We start from the raw sequence: 16,252 nt of genomic DNA on the forward strand, positions 1-16,252 counted from the left end.
ACACACACACACACACACACACACACACACACACACACACACACACACACACACACACATCTGTAGTGTGTTGTAATATCATCTCCTCACATTCACATGTTTCATGTGTTTGAGCAGCCGGAGCTCCCTGTACGCCCTCTTAGCAAAGATCTCCGACTGAAAGGGCCTGTGGAGCTTCTTGATGGCCACTTTCTCTTTACTCTTGTCGTTTATTGCCGAGCTGTGGGAGGAAGAAGATGAAGTACATCAGCAACAACACGTCATTAGCTCGGTGCTAAGCCTGCGCGGGTTTCACTACGGAGGGGAGAAGCCAGAGCAGGGGGGGAATGAAAGGATGAGTAGCCTTGAGGTTTTGCCCTTCGACAGGATTAGCATCTAGGCACAAAGAATGACTGGTGGTCTGCTGTTTTTCTGTTTTTCTTTTTTTTTTTCAGTGAGGCTCAGCGAGGAAATGTTTGGCAACTTTTGATGTGCACGCTTGCAGTGATCTGCAGGGCACCAATATGTGGGAGGAGAGGCTTGTTAGACTATTTGGAGCCGCATGCACTAACACACACCACACAAATCGCTCATGCTTAGTGCTGTTTTCAGGCGTGACGCACCGGTACAGGATTTTACAGTCGCTTACAGTACGTGTGCAGCAGCTAATGCATGTCACCGTAGGTCTGCAGGAAGTACAGTACCTCATACTGCTCATTTAATGAAGGGTACCATCTCTACTATCTCTTTGCTTTACTGTTTCCATAATGAGAGTTTAGACAAGATGTACTGCTTGGGGAAATTAGAGGTAAAGGTGGGAGAGCTCATGACGTTTGTATTAAAATTCAGCCCTTTTTAACTTCCACTTTGTTCTGTTTAGCAGCCTGATGCATTGTTTTTTCACTTGTAAAGCTCATTGATTTTCACAGCAGGTGAAGGATCACAACTTAAATATAAACTATTTGGCTGAAATTTGACACACAGCTGACTAGAACTGCACTATATGTGTTTTTTCAAGAAGCCAATTGGAAAAAGAAATGATGTCAAACACATTGTGTTTTTTTTTTTCTGAAAGAAAGTCAACATGTTTTTCAAAGTGGATCTAATTTAGATAAACTACTGATTAATCATAAGTGGAATGTGGTTTCATTTTAGTCTTTATTCCAATATCTTATGATGATTATTTTAACAATGACAACTGAGTAAATCTAATGTTTGTTGTTTTATGTTTTCATCTCTGATTTAATTTTTATGTTTAAGTGTATTTTCATGAATTATGAGAAGTGCTTTTACATCAAATTGCCATACTCTAGTTATCAGTCTAAGTATTATGATTCAGAATCAAATAAAATATACAATTAGTTATTTTAATCAAGGAACAGATGATCTCAAAGGAACTGGAAGAATTAGTTGAATAATGTTGTACAGTTATACTCATAGAGGGATGAAATTGTCCCGTTATGGGGTTGAATTTAAAGCAACCTAAGCAGTAAAAAAAATTGTATAAATGTTTGGGATTTCATGCATAAGGTGGGCAGACACATTTTCTTGGAGGTTCAAAGAGTCCTTCAATAGATGCAGTGTTCAAAAACACAATTTTTTGTGGTATATTTTTAAGTAACCATAGACCCAAAAAGGCACCGAATTCAGAGAATCTTGTATGTTGCGCCATTTTAACCGTAGGAATAATTGTTGCTCTCTTGCACAAAAAAGCTATTATGTTTTGGATTTTTGTTTTAAGCTACATTGCAGACATAATAAACATTACAAACAGCAATATCTTTGCTCGTGGTTGTCATAGTGACTCCTGCCTGTCTACAATATAATCCATTATATTGTCAAAGCTTTCAAACCTTTTAGAATATAAATGTAAAGCAATAGAGTACATTAGCATTAAAAATCAAGAGTGCATGAGGAATGCTCCATGAATCCACTACAGTCACCATATTTGCCTCAGCATACTTTTCTCATCTGCATGACTTAATGGTTTTATAATGAAGTAACATAAAACAAAATAAGACACCCGCACATTAATTCAGGCCATCTTTAATCCATACATTATCCGTACGTCCTTCACCACTGTGCGTTCAAACACATTTTGACCTGAAAGGCAGGTGTCTATGTCAGAAAGTTATTTTTTCTTCTTCTTTTTGATAGGAAGTGGTAGAAGCTTCTATCCTGCCTACGTAAGTGTTTTGGCTGTGTCGTCAGGGTAGACAGACATTAGTGCTGTACAGGATATCACCCCAGGCCCACCACACGCCGCTTGCAGCTGCTGTAGGCATCGTCAGAAACTGAACATCGTGTATACACCGATTCAACAGCTACACACACACACACACACACACACACACCTCCACAAGCCACTCACCACACTGTACCGTACGCCCCAGTTCCTATCTGCTTCAGCCGCGTGTATTTCTCCGGGACTTCCCACACCGTGCTGTTGATTTCCTCACGGTAGAAATGTCCCCGAGCCTCCATGATGAGAAAGAGCAGGCGAAGCTAAGGAAAACTTCTGCTCCCTGCCTCCTCCGCCTCCTGTTTCGCCTGTCACTCGCTCAGGGGAGGAAAGCGAAAACACCAACAAGTTAGAGATGTCATTACCTTGTTCCGGTTGTGGAGTTTCAAAATAAAATAGCCAAATTGTTACTGTAGATGTAAAAACGGACCAGTTTTGTTTTCCAGAATATCATCCAGATGCCAAAATTATCTGATGACTAGCAGTCTCTCTTAACATCCACTTTAGGAATTTAACTGAAGTTTTTTGGTCTTTCAAAATAAAATTTGGACTTTGTTAGCCAAAATCATTGTGAAGTCGATGTTTCCAAGTTGGAAGAATAAATATTTGCTTTTTTTTGTTGGGGGGGGCAACAATTTAAGTTGACCCCAAGTTCAGATTCAGTTTTCCTGCTGGCTACATGAACTCAATCCACTCTTACTTGTCAGAAAGTCCAGAAAACTCAGGCGGACGTCTCAGCAATCGGCTGCATCTACGACTATTTAACAAACAAACCGCAGTTTGTGAAACTGAATGATTGAGTGTCTGATCAGATCAGCAGTACATTAGCACCAAATGGTGCTAATGCAGTACCAAATGCATTAGCACCAATGCATTTGGTGCTAATGCATTGGTGCATTAGCACCCTGTAGTGAGAGTACAGGGGACTGTACTCTCACTATTTCCTTTCACTCTTTACACCCAGGTCTTCAAGCGTAAGTCACTCCTGATGGCTCCTGATGTACAGATGACTCTGCAGTCGTCAGGGAGATGGACAAGCCAAACTGGACAACCATTTTGGATTTTCAGTTTGAGGATGGTCAGAAACCCCATACTTTACAAATCATCATTTCAACTCGGATGATAATTAACTTATTTAGTTCAGACTTTGCACTGAGATTCACAGCCTCAGACCACAAGGAATCAAAAACTCAGTCTGCAGTCTGTGCAGTTAGCCGGCTCCAGAGCCAACAAGAGCCAGAGGAATTCTGTCTTTTTGTCACTTTATTTGTTTAAAATAACTTAAAATAGATTTATGCATAAGCATTCTTAAAAAAGCCATGAAAGTGCTGATGAGAGCAGATACAAACAGTTCACTGGCGCTGGTCCATCTGGGCTTTTTAAACAAAAGTCTTAATGCATCATTATAAGCTGCCTTCAATCTATGAAGATCTATCTGTGCACATCATTGTCTTTTTCAAAATGTCTACTTATAAAGGATCAGCTGATTCAACACACTGAATCAAAGGAACAGTTTGTTACCAGACAAAAAGCAACAAGAAAAGCAGAGGAAATTATTCACCTACTTATCTATCTAAGATAAATGGCTTCGAACAGCTACATTCATTCATCCTAAATTAATGAATCGTAATTTTGTGAAACACAGCCCTCTGGAAATAGGAGTAAACCAAATCTCCTATAAAAACTGGCACTTTAAACATTTACAAAGTAATACTTTTATTTTATTTGTTTACATACATTTTCATTTCCACCGGACTAATATCAAAATAGGATTTAAAAAAAATTATACAACAAAAATAAAAATTCCCTCTCCAAAATTAAACAAAACTTTCATTTGAAAGGAAAATCACTCAAGTTCCTGTCGGATTTTAACATCGACTTTATGAATGGAATCGTTTGTTATCAGATCCTTTTTTAAACTGAACTCTTACTGTTAAAGGCAGCTGCATATCTAAGATGATATCAGAAAAGATAAAACTAAACGAAACGCCTCAAATCATACAATCTCCTGTGAGATAAAATCTGCCGCTTTGCCTGCTGAGACATGTCAACATGACTCGCTTTTCTCCCACCCACACATAGTAGGTGTTACTTGTCATGAATAATTACTGTACATTGGCAAAAACGTATGAATCACGGCAGCCTACTGAGGGACGGTAATACAAACAAGAATGGGCAAAGCATGAAGATCTTTGACTTTTTAGTCTCACACTGAATGTTCACTGTCAGATTAAGGAGCTTCAAATTGTTAACCTGTTACGATGAAAAGTCTGAAATGAATTACGGCCCTTTGTAAAATGTGCCTGAAAACCTCAGGGCGCCACCTGATCGGATGCCTTTACCTTTTCTACTGACTCCTTTCAATGCAGAGCTGCAACAGTTTTACTCAAAGTTTACTCTATGGATGACTGCAGCTCCTCACCGTTTCTGTAAGGCTGATTCCAGTCTCCCTAGAAAAGAATGCAAGTTTTTTTTTCTTAAATAATTTTTTCTAAAGAATTACTCTGAGTTGTGTCACACGCTTTGGTTTTCGATATCGTGTATTTTTCTACTTTTGTATTCTTTTCAGGATTAGGATTCAGTCATTGTCCTTCCCTTGTGTTTGGTTTATTATAAAAAACATTCCCACAGCATGAGGTTGCCACCTCTATGTTTCATTATTTGGATTAGTGTATTCAAGGTAATGTAGTTTTTTTTTGCATGTGGGTCAAAAACTTTGTCTTGGTGTTCTACACCAAATCATAATATACTTTGTGGTTGTAACATGCAGGCACTTGCAGAGGGGGGGAGCAGAGGGGGCTTGAGCCCCTGCCCCTTTTACCAATGGTGCCCCTAATGCCCCTTTTTGAGTTTTTTAAAATTACTATTATTATTAATCTGTGTGTCAGGAAGCTTGTTTGTGCTCCTCAACAATAATGTTTAGCTAAATATAATAATTTTACAAAATAAATAGTCCGACTATAAAAGAGTTATAACAAAGTATTGGGGGAAAAAACTGCTTTATCCCCTCTGACATCAGGTGGCCCACATAGTAACAATACAAAAACTTTTTTTTTTCTTTTAACCGTCTTTGAATTTTGGCAAAACCCTGACTTGAAAAATCATCATTTTCATCACCAAGCAATTATTACAACAATTGCTTGGTTGAAAAACAAACAAACAAAACAACAACAACAACAACAACAACAACAAAAAACCCTGACCTTTATGGCCACTTAGTTCAAATTTAGTTTTTCAATTTGAAAAATCATGTTTTTCTTCCTTCATAACATTCAGGAGCAGCACTTGTGACCTGCTTCGTTTTGGTAGGGCTTATGTTTTATACATATATTTATGTGTTGTAATTTTTTTTACGAATTGAACGTAGAGTAAATATATTAACTTCCACACTAAGCTGGATTAATAAACCTATTACCAGAAGTTACATTTTAACACTAAGCCAATTCTACAAGCTAAAAATATCCAGACTACAGTTTTTATCAATAATAAAGTAGAGTGTACCACACCAACGGGAATGTTTTGACTTATCTAACAATGTTCATGTTATATAACGGTGGTTATATAATAAGGATTGTAACCTTCATTCCAACTCTTGGGATGAAGCTTCATTTCCATCCCCAGAACATTAACAGAACTAACATAAGGACTGAAACTGTGTCTACAAACAGGGTTTCTTTTAATAAATACAGAAATTTCTAAAACATCACAAGCATAATGCTACATCTGAACATGCTTTTGGTTGTCAGACAGACAGGCTTTTAGTGCAGATGCCAGTTTTAGTGCTAATATATAATTCATATGGAATATTATGTTTTGCTCTGCCATGCAGACAAAGTTGCTCATGGGGCTTTCTTGTTGCCATGTGACCAAGAAGGAAGGAATAGAAAGCTCTATAAACTTCCTCTCAAAATGATTTTGGTGCAGTTCAGAAGCTAGCTGCTCCTCTTGGCGTCAGGCTAAGAGAGAAACACTTTACTGCCCACCATCACCGGTCGACACCATGAGCAGCATCGTTCAGAACCCCTGCGTTGGTCGGACGCCAGCTGCTAGGGTGAGTACATATGATTGTTTCTGGTTTTAAAAACTGAACTGGATAGGGAATAAGAAAACATAATGACATTTACATAATTTCTGTTGTAAGTAATGCAGCTGGTTTGTTTTTGTCTCAAGCAAACTAAATGACATTCAACAGGCAAATTCCCAAAATAATTTTCTCTTTAAGGATTTGTGCTTTAGGTCAACAAGATTATTTTAGTAAGACAATATAAGAAGTTTTTAAGACGTTCCAATTCATCAAATGACATCAAAAGAGAGAGAGAGAGGAAAAAACAGGAACTTTTTCAATTATTTTTAAAATACCTGTAACCCCTGAACTGACAGCTACATTTTCAGAACAAATCTCATGAACTGATTTGTGTTTGTTAAAAAGTTGCTCAATTCAGTTCAGTTTTGTATTTCAACAATTTTACAAAAAGAGTCATTTCAATCCAATCCTAAATTTATTCCAATTGATCTTAGTAATCAAATAATAAAGTCAAGTGCAGTAATTCAAAAAGAACCCATCAGACTGCATTGAGCTAGACTTTACAGCAATCCTTCATTCTGAGCAAGAATGTAGTGACAGTGGAGAGGAAAACCGTTATATTGCCTTTCATTGAATAATATATTCTTTTCAGCACAATGCTGACGGACACTTACAAGTTCAATCTGATTTCTAATAGAGGAAGTGATATCTGAGTATTGGAAAAAAAAATCTCCCATAAATCTTCCTTCAAGTAAGTATAGAAAATGGTCATAAATAGAGATGTTAATATGTACCAGACAGTTAAATAAAATGGTGACAAACAAGCCTAACCTCCAAATACAAAATGGTTGAAGATGTTGCAATTTACATAATATTGTTAGTGCTTCTATTACATAGAAATGAATAATTAAGCAAAGAAGAAAAAAAGTTTTCAGTACGCTGCTACTTCAAGAAGCCTAAATTCAATAAAGTTGTAACAAAATTATAAGGTATTTTTGCCCTGCCTACTGTAGTTTTCACAAGGTATCTTATTGAGAGAATATGATTCGGGGATAGAAATTTTCTAAATGTGTGAAAACATTTCTTTTAATTGTTTTCCATTTAAAAAATATACAGGGCTACAGGCTGCACAAAAAGTACATGGAGAAAACTTCTGACATGCAGAGAAAGAAGATGCACATTCCAAACTAACAAGTGAAACTTACTCTGATATCAAGTTATCTGATATGTAATTTCTTTCCAGATGCCCAAATCTGTGACTCGTGAAAGCAGTGGAACCTCCAGAAGCAGCAGCATCAGCAGTGACAGCAGCGGTTCTGGAGGGAACATCCGTTCTCTCCTGTCCATGAGCGAGAGCGTGCACGCTAATCTGAGCAGCTTCTTTCCAGAGCAAGCACTGGAGAAGGAAGAAACCCGTCAGCGGAGTCATCAGCTGGAAGAGATAAAGCGCCTAAAAGAGGTCCATGCCGCTGCTCAGCTCAAAAACCTAGAGGATTTTCTGAAGATAAACCGAATCTCTCTCAGAGACAGTTTGGCACATACCACAGGGATGATTTACAGGTAAAGAAGAAAAAGAAGAAAAAAATAACAGGATACATCTGGATGCAAAACCAAATCCAAAGATTAGTGAGAACAAAATTTATTGAATAAAACTGGAATATTTCAGGGATATGAATAATTTTAGGCTTGAGAATAAAAATTATAAAAACAAATCTCCATTGCTTATTGTTTGATAAAATGCAGTAGTACATTTTCACAAAGGTTTATCTAGTATATATGTATAAACACAATAATTACTTTATTTTTGTGTCAACAGAAATTTGGGAAAATCAGGGCTGAGGGTGTCCTGTGTTGGATTAGGTAAGTATAAAATAATAATAAAAAAAGACAATCTACAATATCAACAACTACAATAATAATAATAATAAAAAAAACCTGAAAGCATGTTGGACAGCCGGTAGATATGTGTCACCAGGTACAGACACGGTGCTTGTGGGGCACTCTGCTGGTTGAAGAGTTAAAGTTGGGATTTCTTTCCATAATGAACAAACACAATAATTATTTTATTTTTGTGTCAAAGTTGGGATTTCTTTCCATAATCCCCTTTGCACCCATAAAAAGTTAAATATTTCTGTTTTTGTGCAGGTACATGGGTTACTTTTGGAGGCCAGATCACAGATGAGGTAAGAGAAAATGTAACTACATTATTATGTACAGGTCAGAGGAAGGGCAACTACAATACATCAATTTTGTTTGCTTAACATGGTTTTGTCGCAGGTGGCAGAGGAAATGACAACTTTGGCTTATGAGAGTGGAATCAATCTGTTCGACACATCTGAAGTGTACAACTGTGGAAGGTAAGAATGGCCTCAAAGCAGGAGTGTCTCTTAGAATTAGTTCTATGGAAGAAATCAGACTTTTGTTTTAGACATTTAACACAGATTTTTTTTCACCCTGTGTAATTATGAATAGGATGTTTTTTTAACTGTAAATCCACCAGCAAAAATTTCACCTGGAAAAAAATTACTTGCAAAAAGCAATCTAGATTGGGCCTAAACTGCAACTGCAATGCAGATATAACAATAGATAAAAGATTTAGAAACAAGTTATGCACCAAGCCATGAAGAAAGTGTTGAATTTTCATATTTGAGATTTGCTTCTGCATTGTAAACCGATCTCCCATTTGAGAAAAGAGGGGGGGACACATGTTTGTGCCACTTTAAATATATATGTTAGAGATTTTGCATTTTGCATGCACTTTGATATGTGATTTCTCCCTCTGCAGATATTTTAAATAAAACAGCCAAGGCAGCTAATTTGGGATTAGTAATCCCAAATTAGCCACAGACTGTCTGAGTCTGTTGTAAACGCTGAATATCAAAGTATTAACAGCTTTCTTTCCTCTGCCATTTCTCAGGGCAGAAGCCGTCTTGGGCGGAATTATAAAGAAGAAGGGGTGGAGGTAGATTGTTTTTGTGATTATTTTAATAATTGATTGTAATTTATGCAGTCTAAAATGAGTAAAATATAGTCGCTTTTAAACTGATGTCATTTTTAAAATATTTTCCTTTTTTTCAAACTTGATTTATTAAACTGATATAAACTATGACTATGAACTGTATGACTTAATACATTATAAAATATTGTTATTGATAAGGAATTAATTGTAGATTGTGTACATCTAGGCAATGAATATTTTTGAGTTTTTCCTAAACTGCAACAGATTTTTGAGTTTTTCGTAAACTTGTTAAAATCATTTGAAATGATTTTAACAACTCCCTTGCTTTTCAACAGAGGAATTGTTTAAAAGAAAAGTAAATAAAACAAAAAACATTTTGACTCCTGACCATTTCTGATTGTTATTTCGGTTTTTGTCATTGGGATATATTGTTTCTAGACATTTTGCATATAAAGCAACATTTTTGTTTTTCTTCCCATGCATGTGTTCAATTGCAGGCGTTCCAGTCTTGTCATCACTACCAAAATCTTTTGGGGAGGAAAGTATGTACATATTTTCTTGTCTTCTATGTCTCTGTATGCAGCGAAAGAAGTCTGGAGTCTATGTTGACAAAGAAAATGCAGTGACTAGTATTTAAAGCAAAAATGACTTTTGAAGTCAGTACCGTCATCAGAAGTCACAAGAGAAACAATGGAGAATTTTTGTAATCCCGAGGAAAACAGTTGATGAAATTTTGAGTGAGATATACTAAAGCTATAGCTCATACCAGTCAGAGATACTGCTTCCAAAAATCTCAATCAAGATCAAGAGCAGGATTATTTCAATAAATATTTAACTACAACATAAGGACTATAAAATGAGTAAAAGCTAGTGGTTTGTACCCTTTTACTAACATCTCCTGAAATTGGAAATTGGGTTGTAACAAAACAGGTCATCAGGACAGAATTGAACCTGCGACGGCTGTGCCAAGGATTAATGTCTCCTTAGTCCTTAGATTAAGCACAGACCAAGGTATACAAAGACTGTGATGTTTGGTGTGGAAGGACTTGACTTAGCAGCTTTGACTGGGTTTTAGTCTTGAACTGAAGCCAATTAAAAAAAAAAAGGGGTAATATTACAGCAGAGACTGGGTCTGACTGTGGGCCAACATCATAGCAAACTCTGCTGATAAAGAATCAGATCTTATCAAAATTGATATACGTTTGAAAATAGAACAAATACTTTTTTCATATCAACAATAAACACGTTTCCTTCTGTTTTTTAGTGCAGAAATGGAAAGAGGACTTTCTAGAAAACATATAATTGAAGGTAAGATGTGGAAACACCTTGACCGAAACCTTGCTTTGATTTTCTAACATACATATATGAAAATACATGTTTTTAGTGATCTGTTGTAATATTTTAATTTTATAAATCTTGTTATTAATTAGCAAAAAATCATTATATTTGTCAGAAATAATGACTCTTAAACTTCAGTCCCTGTGTAATTATTCTATGTGTTTCATTTAGTGATGGAGTTGCTAAGTAAACTTTTCAGGAATAAATGATGTACATCTAAATTCAACAGGTTTAAGAGCATCACTGGACAGACTTCAGCTAGAGTACGTGGACGTTGTGTTTGCAAATCGACCAGATCCATACACACCTATAGAAGGTTAGTGTACGTATTTTTGAGATAAAGCGCTTTTTTTCAGTTTGCTTTTAAAAATGTTTTAAATTGTTTTTCTCAGTCACTTTGTGCAATTCTAAGAACAGAAGTCTGTGCCCACATTTGCCTCACACTCCCCTCCTCATTCAGGGATCGTGGTCTCTTAATGTCAGTGTTTATGCTGTAGAAGCGAGACAGACGTGGGAGGAATGACATAACAGAGCTAAAAAGGTCAACAGAATGTGTGAATATAATCCTGATGAATGTGGAAAATATATATTGTTTTACGTTGTACAGAATTGACCTTGACAGTATTACCTTTATTTTAGAAGTATTTTCACCCCTGTCCTCTTAGTTAACTAATTAATAATTCAGGGTTTCTCCCCAGAAAACTTGCTAAGCCTGGTGGTTGGGGCACTAGGTCAGTCATTCATTAAGCAGCCTGCCGTGTTTTTGAGTTAAAAAATGTTTAAAATTAACAGGAAATTTGAAAAATTCACTTGATAATTATGTATGATTGAAAGATTAATGCTTGAACATCGACTATAAAGTCTTACAAAATGCAAACATTAAAAAAGTCTAAAATAAATAATCAATTATTAGCCAAGTAAAGCCTGGTGGCCCGCCAGGCTTTACTTGGAGGAAACCTTGCAATTGGTTAATGTATTCTAATTGTGTACATTTCCTATTTGTTGTGGTCCAGTTTGTAACCCCTTTGGTCTTTTTTTTTTTTTGCCAGAGACAGTAAGGGCAATGACGTATGTAATCAACAGGGGGATGGCTCTGTACTGGGGAACATCACGATGGAACTCCATGGAGATTATGGTGAGTTTTATAACAAACTGCTAATTAGTTTATTATCACTAAAATTAAGCAAGGCTTTTGTCTTGCTGAGTTGGAGTTGGTGGTGAAATCCAAAAGTGAATTTGTCATCAGAAAAGAGAACGTGGACGATTCCACTATTGGTAAGATCAAACTCACTGTCCACCTTGTTTATGAAAATCTGATGTGGATTTGAGCCATGAAACCAAGCAGGGAAGAAGTTCAACACATTATTATAGGCATGGTAGGTAACTCTAGCACCCAAACAGTAAATGATTAAACCAAACACCTGCTTATATGAGATTAAAACTAAAATAGGTGTTTCTTACCCATCAATATGCTCACTAAACCACATCCAAACCTGCAAATATAAGGAAGTTTTACCCCAACTCTACCAGATTCAGTCCAACCAGCTGATGGTTGGCAGGTTATTTACACAAAGTTGTAAGCGTGGATATTTTTATGAGGCTTTCTATTTAATTTTTGAATGCCATTTTCAAAAAGGCCGCTGTATGATTTATTGATGAATATCTCTCTCTATTGGGATGTATAAAAGTACTCAATGTTTCCACTGGAGGTAAAGTCTTTTTTGCAAAGTGCTCTTCACTTGTAAGCATCTAGTGAAGAAAGTGTGAGCCAGAGTGTAATCTGTGAAATGAGTCCTGAGGGATTTGAGGCTGACATCTTGTTCTGTTGATTGTTGAGACTTTTGTCATAAAGTGAGAAGGAAACAGTCCTCTGGATTTTCCCCAAACAGACTCCACTTCCTAATTAGTGTTAGTGCTGGCTTGGTTTCGGTTCTGTCAAGACTGGTGGTCAGTGGTGGACTTATTTTATACAGACATTTCTCTGCGGTCCAATTCGTATGCTTCAGTCTCCAACTGAAACATACTTAATACATTAAGTTGGCAATAAAGTACCAACTTAATTGAATTACTTGTTACCAATTGAAGTGATTCAAATAAGTTGGTTCTACTATATTCATTTTAAAAATTTTAAATAATTTAAGTTCCAGCTGTATTTTAAGTACAATCTCAGTGATAGTGTAATTTTGGATATTTTAGTTTTTTAGTTTGGTATAATTTAAAAGTTTGAATTGACTTTCTGTAGAATTAAGCCAAAGAGATTTGAATTATTTATTAGAAAAAAATAAACAATCTGAGTAAGAGTGACTTAAATTTGTCATGTTAAGCACACTTAATGAATTAAGGTATAAAAACTTAGTAAATTGAGATGTATAAACTTAATGAAATGAGTTAGATTATCAGAATATACCGAGTTGGATAAACTTAATAAATTGAAATGGTCAGACAAAGGTCACAAAACTGCCATTGAAATCAATTGTTTCAAGTCAAAGTAAAAATATCCTAATTAATTAAGTTAACTTAAGTTAGTTAGATTTCTAAAATTTAAGTTAATTGAACACAAAAAAAAAGTAAATTGTCTAGACTTCATTTCATCTTCTCCAGGTCAGAATATGAGATGCTCAGGCTGATTAAATCATTATACAAAGAACATATTTAAAAAAAAACAGAGAAAAAGGGATTCTCACTTTCCGTCCATCTGTCTGTCCGTCCGTCCATCCCATCCATCCATCCATCCATCCATCCATCCATCCATCCATCCATCCATCCATCTGTGCATTCACCTTCACCCAGACATCCATGTCTGCATAATTCATTTTTGACTCAAGCAAAAAATTGAACAGCTAAAGAATAACTTTTTCCGCTGGGTCTGTCTGCAGGAGGCGTATTCTGTAGCACGACAATTCAACCAGATCCCACCCATTTGTGAACAGGCAGAATATCACATGTTCCAAAGGGAAAAGGTGGAAGTGCAGCTCCCACAGCTTTACCACAAAATAGGTAAGCAGTTTCCATAGTGTTTGGGAAAGATCCAAAACACAATGAAAAGCTGATGCTTTATTTAAATATTTTTTTTACATAGCATTTTGTAATGAATTGGAATGACATTTCCAGCTGTTTCTTCCTTGTTAAAATGCTGCAGGGGGAATTTTACTCACTTCTGTCATGATGCTTGAGTTTGAGGACAGACCAAAAGGCAAACAGGAACTGGAAGCATGTGTCATGTTGAAAGTTTAATGAAAAATCGAAAATCCGCCACACAATTTTTTTTGTTTCTTCTTTAGCATATATTGCGCTAGGTTTGATGTTTGGGATGTTGACTGTTTCTGACCCAGATACGGTGGGTTTGGCGCCATCATGTGGCCAATTAGGATGACTACACAATGTGGTCAGATCTCACTCCTATGAACAAACAGGAAAATCAACAAGATATTGTGTTGATTGTATATAGGATCTCACTCCTATATACCCCCAGCTTACAATTGATTTTCATATATAGAAATATTGAAAATGACCCTAAACTGTAGTTCATACCAGTTGGTGGCTGTGAGGAGAGAAGCAAAAGGCAGACTGAGTACAGATAGAAAGTGGCACAGGCGCCATCATGTACACAGGGGACTAAAGAATAACTAGACCTAAGAAATATAATTAAACTTAAGTAACAAAGAATAACTAAACACAAGAAATAAATGTCACTAGAATCGCTAAGGAAAGACTGAACTAAAGTAAAACAGAGACAAGTTCGATCTAATAAAAACGAAACTAAGGAATACAGAAAAGACGAACTTCAAAACAACTCAGGTTAAAGCTCTGCATTATTAAGGTAAAATAATAAACTTAATTCTGTTGCTGAACATTGTTTTATATTGAATTTATTTATCTGGGAAACACAGGCATTGGAGCTATGACTTGGTCTCCACTGGCATGTGGATTAATCTCGGGAAAATATCGAAGTGGAATACCGCCTTCTACACGAGCTTCACTTAAGGTAAAATAATTCTTCTTCTACAACTGTTGTTTGCTAACCTTTGTGTCAACCGTTTAGCTTTTACACAAAAACAACTTCTGACGGATCAAAGTTACATAGATGGGTTAAAACAAAAATATTAAAACGTTTTTTTGCATACTTATTTTAATTGTTGCAGGTTTATTGGGGGCCGGTATCATGTCTAGCAGATAGTTTGTCAGATAAACCCTGAACAGATCATCAGTCTGTCAAAGGCATTTATATAGACACTCACCGGCCACTTTATTAGGTACACCTAGCTAATACTGGGTTGGACTCCCTTTTGCCTTCAGAACTGCCTTGACCCTTCATGGTATACACGTACTGGCCACTTTATTAGGTACACCTGTCCAACTGCTCATTGACATAAATGTTGATTCAGCCAATCACATGGCAGCAAGTCAATCTATTTAGGCATGTAGACATGACCAAGACAATCTGCTGCAGCTGAAATCGAGCATCAAAATGGGGAAGAAAAGTGACTTAAGTGACTTTAAATGTGGCATAGTTGTTGGTGCAAGACGGGCTGGTCTGAGTATTCCAGAAACTGCTGATCTATTGGGATTTTCACACACAACCATCTTACAGACAATGACTGAAAAAGAGAAAATATCCACTGAGTGGCAGTTCTGTGGGCACACATGCCTTGTTGATGCCTGAGGTCAGCGGACAATGGTCAGACTGGTTCGAGCTGATAGAACGACAAAAACAGTAACTCAAATAGCCACTTGCTACAACCGAGGTTTACAGAAGAACATCTCTGAACGCACAACACATCAAACCTTGAGGCGGATCGGCTACAGCAGCAGAAGACCACACTGGGTGCCACTCCTGTCAGCTAAGAACAGGAAACTGAGGCTAAAATTCACACAGGTTCACTGCATTTGGACAATAGAAGATTGGAAAAACGTTGCCTGGTGTGATGAGTCTCGATTTTTGCTGCGACATGTCTTTCATAAAGTGTAAATCGTCTCAGACTGGTTTCTTGAACATGATAATGAGTTCACTGAACTCGAATGGCCTTCACAGTTACCAGATCTCAATCCAATAGAGCATCTTGGGGATGTGGTGGAACGGGAGATTTGCATCATGGATGTACAGCCGACAAATCTGCAGCAACTGTGTGATGCTATCATGTCAATATGGACCAGACTCTCCGAGGAATGTTTCCAGTACCTTGTTGAGTCTATTCCACGAAGGATTAAGGCAAAAGGGAGTCCAACCCAGTATTAGCAAGGTGTACCTAATAAAGTGGCCAGGGAGTGAACATGTTTATCACACTGTGTCTGAATATGAACAGTTTTGTTTATTTTCCATAGTTAAAATCTGATCTGTGATATGTGTGTGATCATCTCCCACAGGGATATGAATGGATAAAAGAGAAGATAATGAGTGAGGAGGGTCACCGAGAGCAGCTCAAGCTGCAGGAACTAGAAACCCTCGCACAACGACTACAGTGTACCTTGCCACAACTTGCTATTGGTAAACTATACGGGGTCATTTTTTTTCTATCTATCACATTATTTTGGCCATTCTGGGATATTTTGTCTTTCATTTTTAAGGTGTAATATTGAATGTTTCAGTATGAGGCAAAATAAAAATTATACCCATTAAGATTAAATGGACGATCCCATCACATCCAAAAGCACATTTTTAAATCCACATTTGAACAACAACAAATTTCCTAGACAGTAATATTTTTACTAT

The 16,252-nt window shown here is 36.7% G+C and overlaps 2 protein-coding genes across 2 annotated transcripts in view; one reads left to right on the forward strand and one right to left on the reverse strand.

Moving 5' to 3' along the window:
- mapk13 (mitogen-activated protein kinase 13) overlaps positions 1-2,579 on the reverse strand; it is a 14,437-nt gene extending 11,858 nt beyond the window's left edge. The window contains exons 1-2 of the mRNA XM_007570129.2: positions 2,351-2,579; positions 91-220 (exon numbers count right to left, since the gene is read on the reverse strand). Coding sequence (XP_007570191.1) covers positions 91-220; positions 2,351-2,463 — 243 coding nt within the window. The 5' untranslated portion in view covers positions 2,464-2,579. The remainder of the gene's footprint in view (positions 1-90; positions 221-2,350) is intronic.
- Positions 2,580-5,418: 2,839 nt separating this feature from the next.
- LOC103150491 (voltage-gated potassium channel subunit beta-2-like) lies at positions 5,419-16,130 on the forward strand. Its single transcript, XM_007570134.2, has 13 exons — positions 5,419-6,272; positions 7,489-7,805; positions 8,062-8,105; positions 8,391-8,428; positions 8,523-8,602; positions 9,163-9,207; positions 9,702-9,746; positions 10,469-10,512; positions 10,772-10,858; positions 11,592-11,677; positions 13,419-13,539; positions 14,433-14,527; positions 15,907-16,130. The coding sequence occupies exons 1-13, from the start codon at positions 6,222-6,224 to the stop codon at positions 16,111-16,113; spliced, it is 1,260 nt and encodes a 419-aa protein (XP_007570196.2). The 5' UTR covers positions 5,419-6,221; the 3' UTR covers positions 16,114-16,130.
- Positions 16,131-16,252: the final 122 nt, after the last annotated feature.

Source organism: Poecilia formosa, unplaced genomic scaffold (assembly GCF_000485575.1).
Source record: "Poecilia formosa unplaced genomic scaffold, Poecilia_formosa-5.1.2 Scaffold255, whole genome shotgun sequence".
Taxonomy (NCBI): domain Eukaryota; kingdom Metazoa; phylum Chordata; class Actinopteri; order Cyprinodontiformes; family Poeciliidae; genus Poecilia; species Poecilia formosa.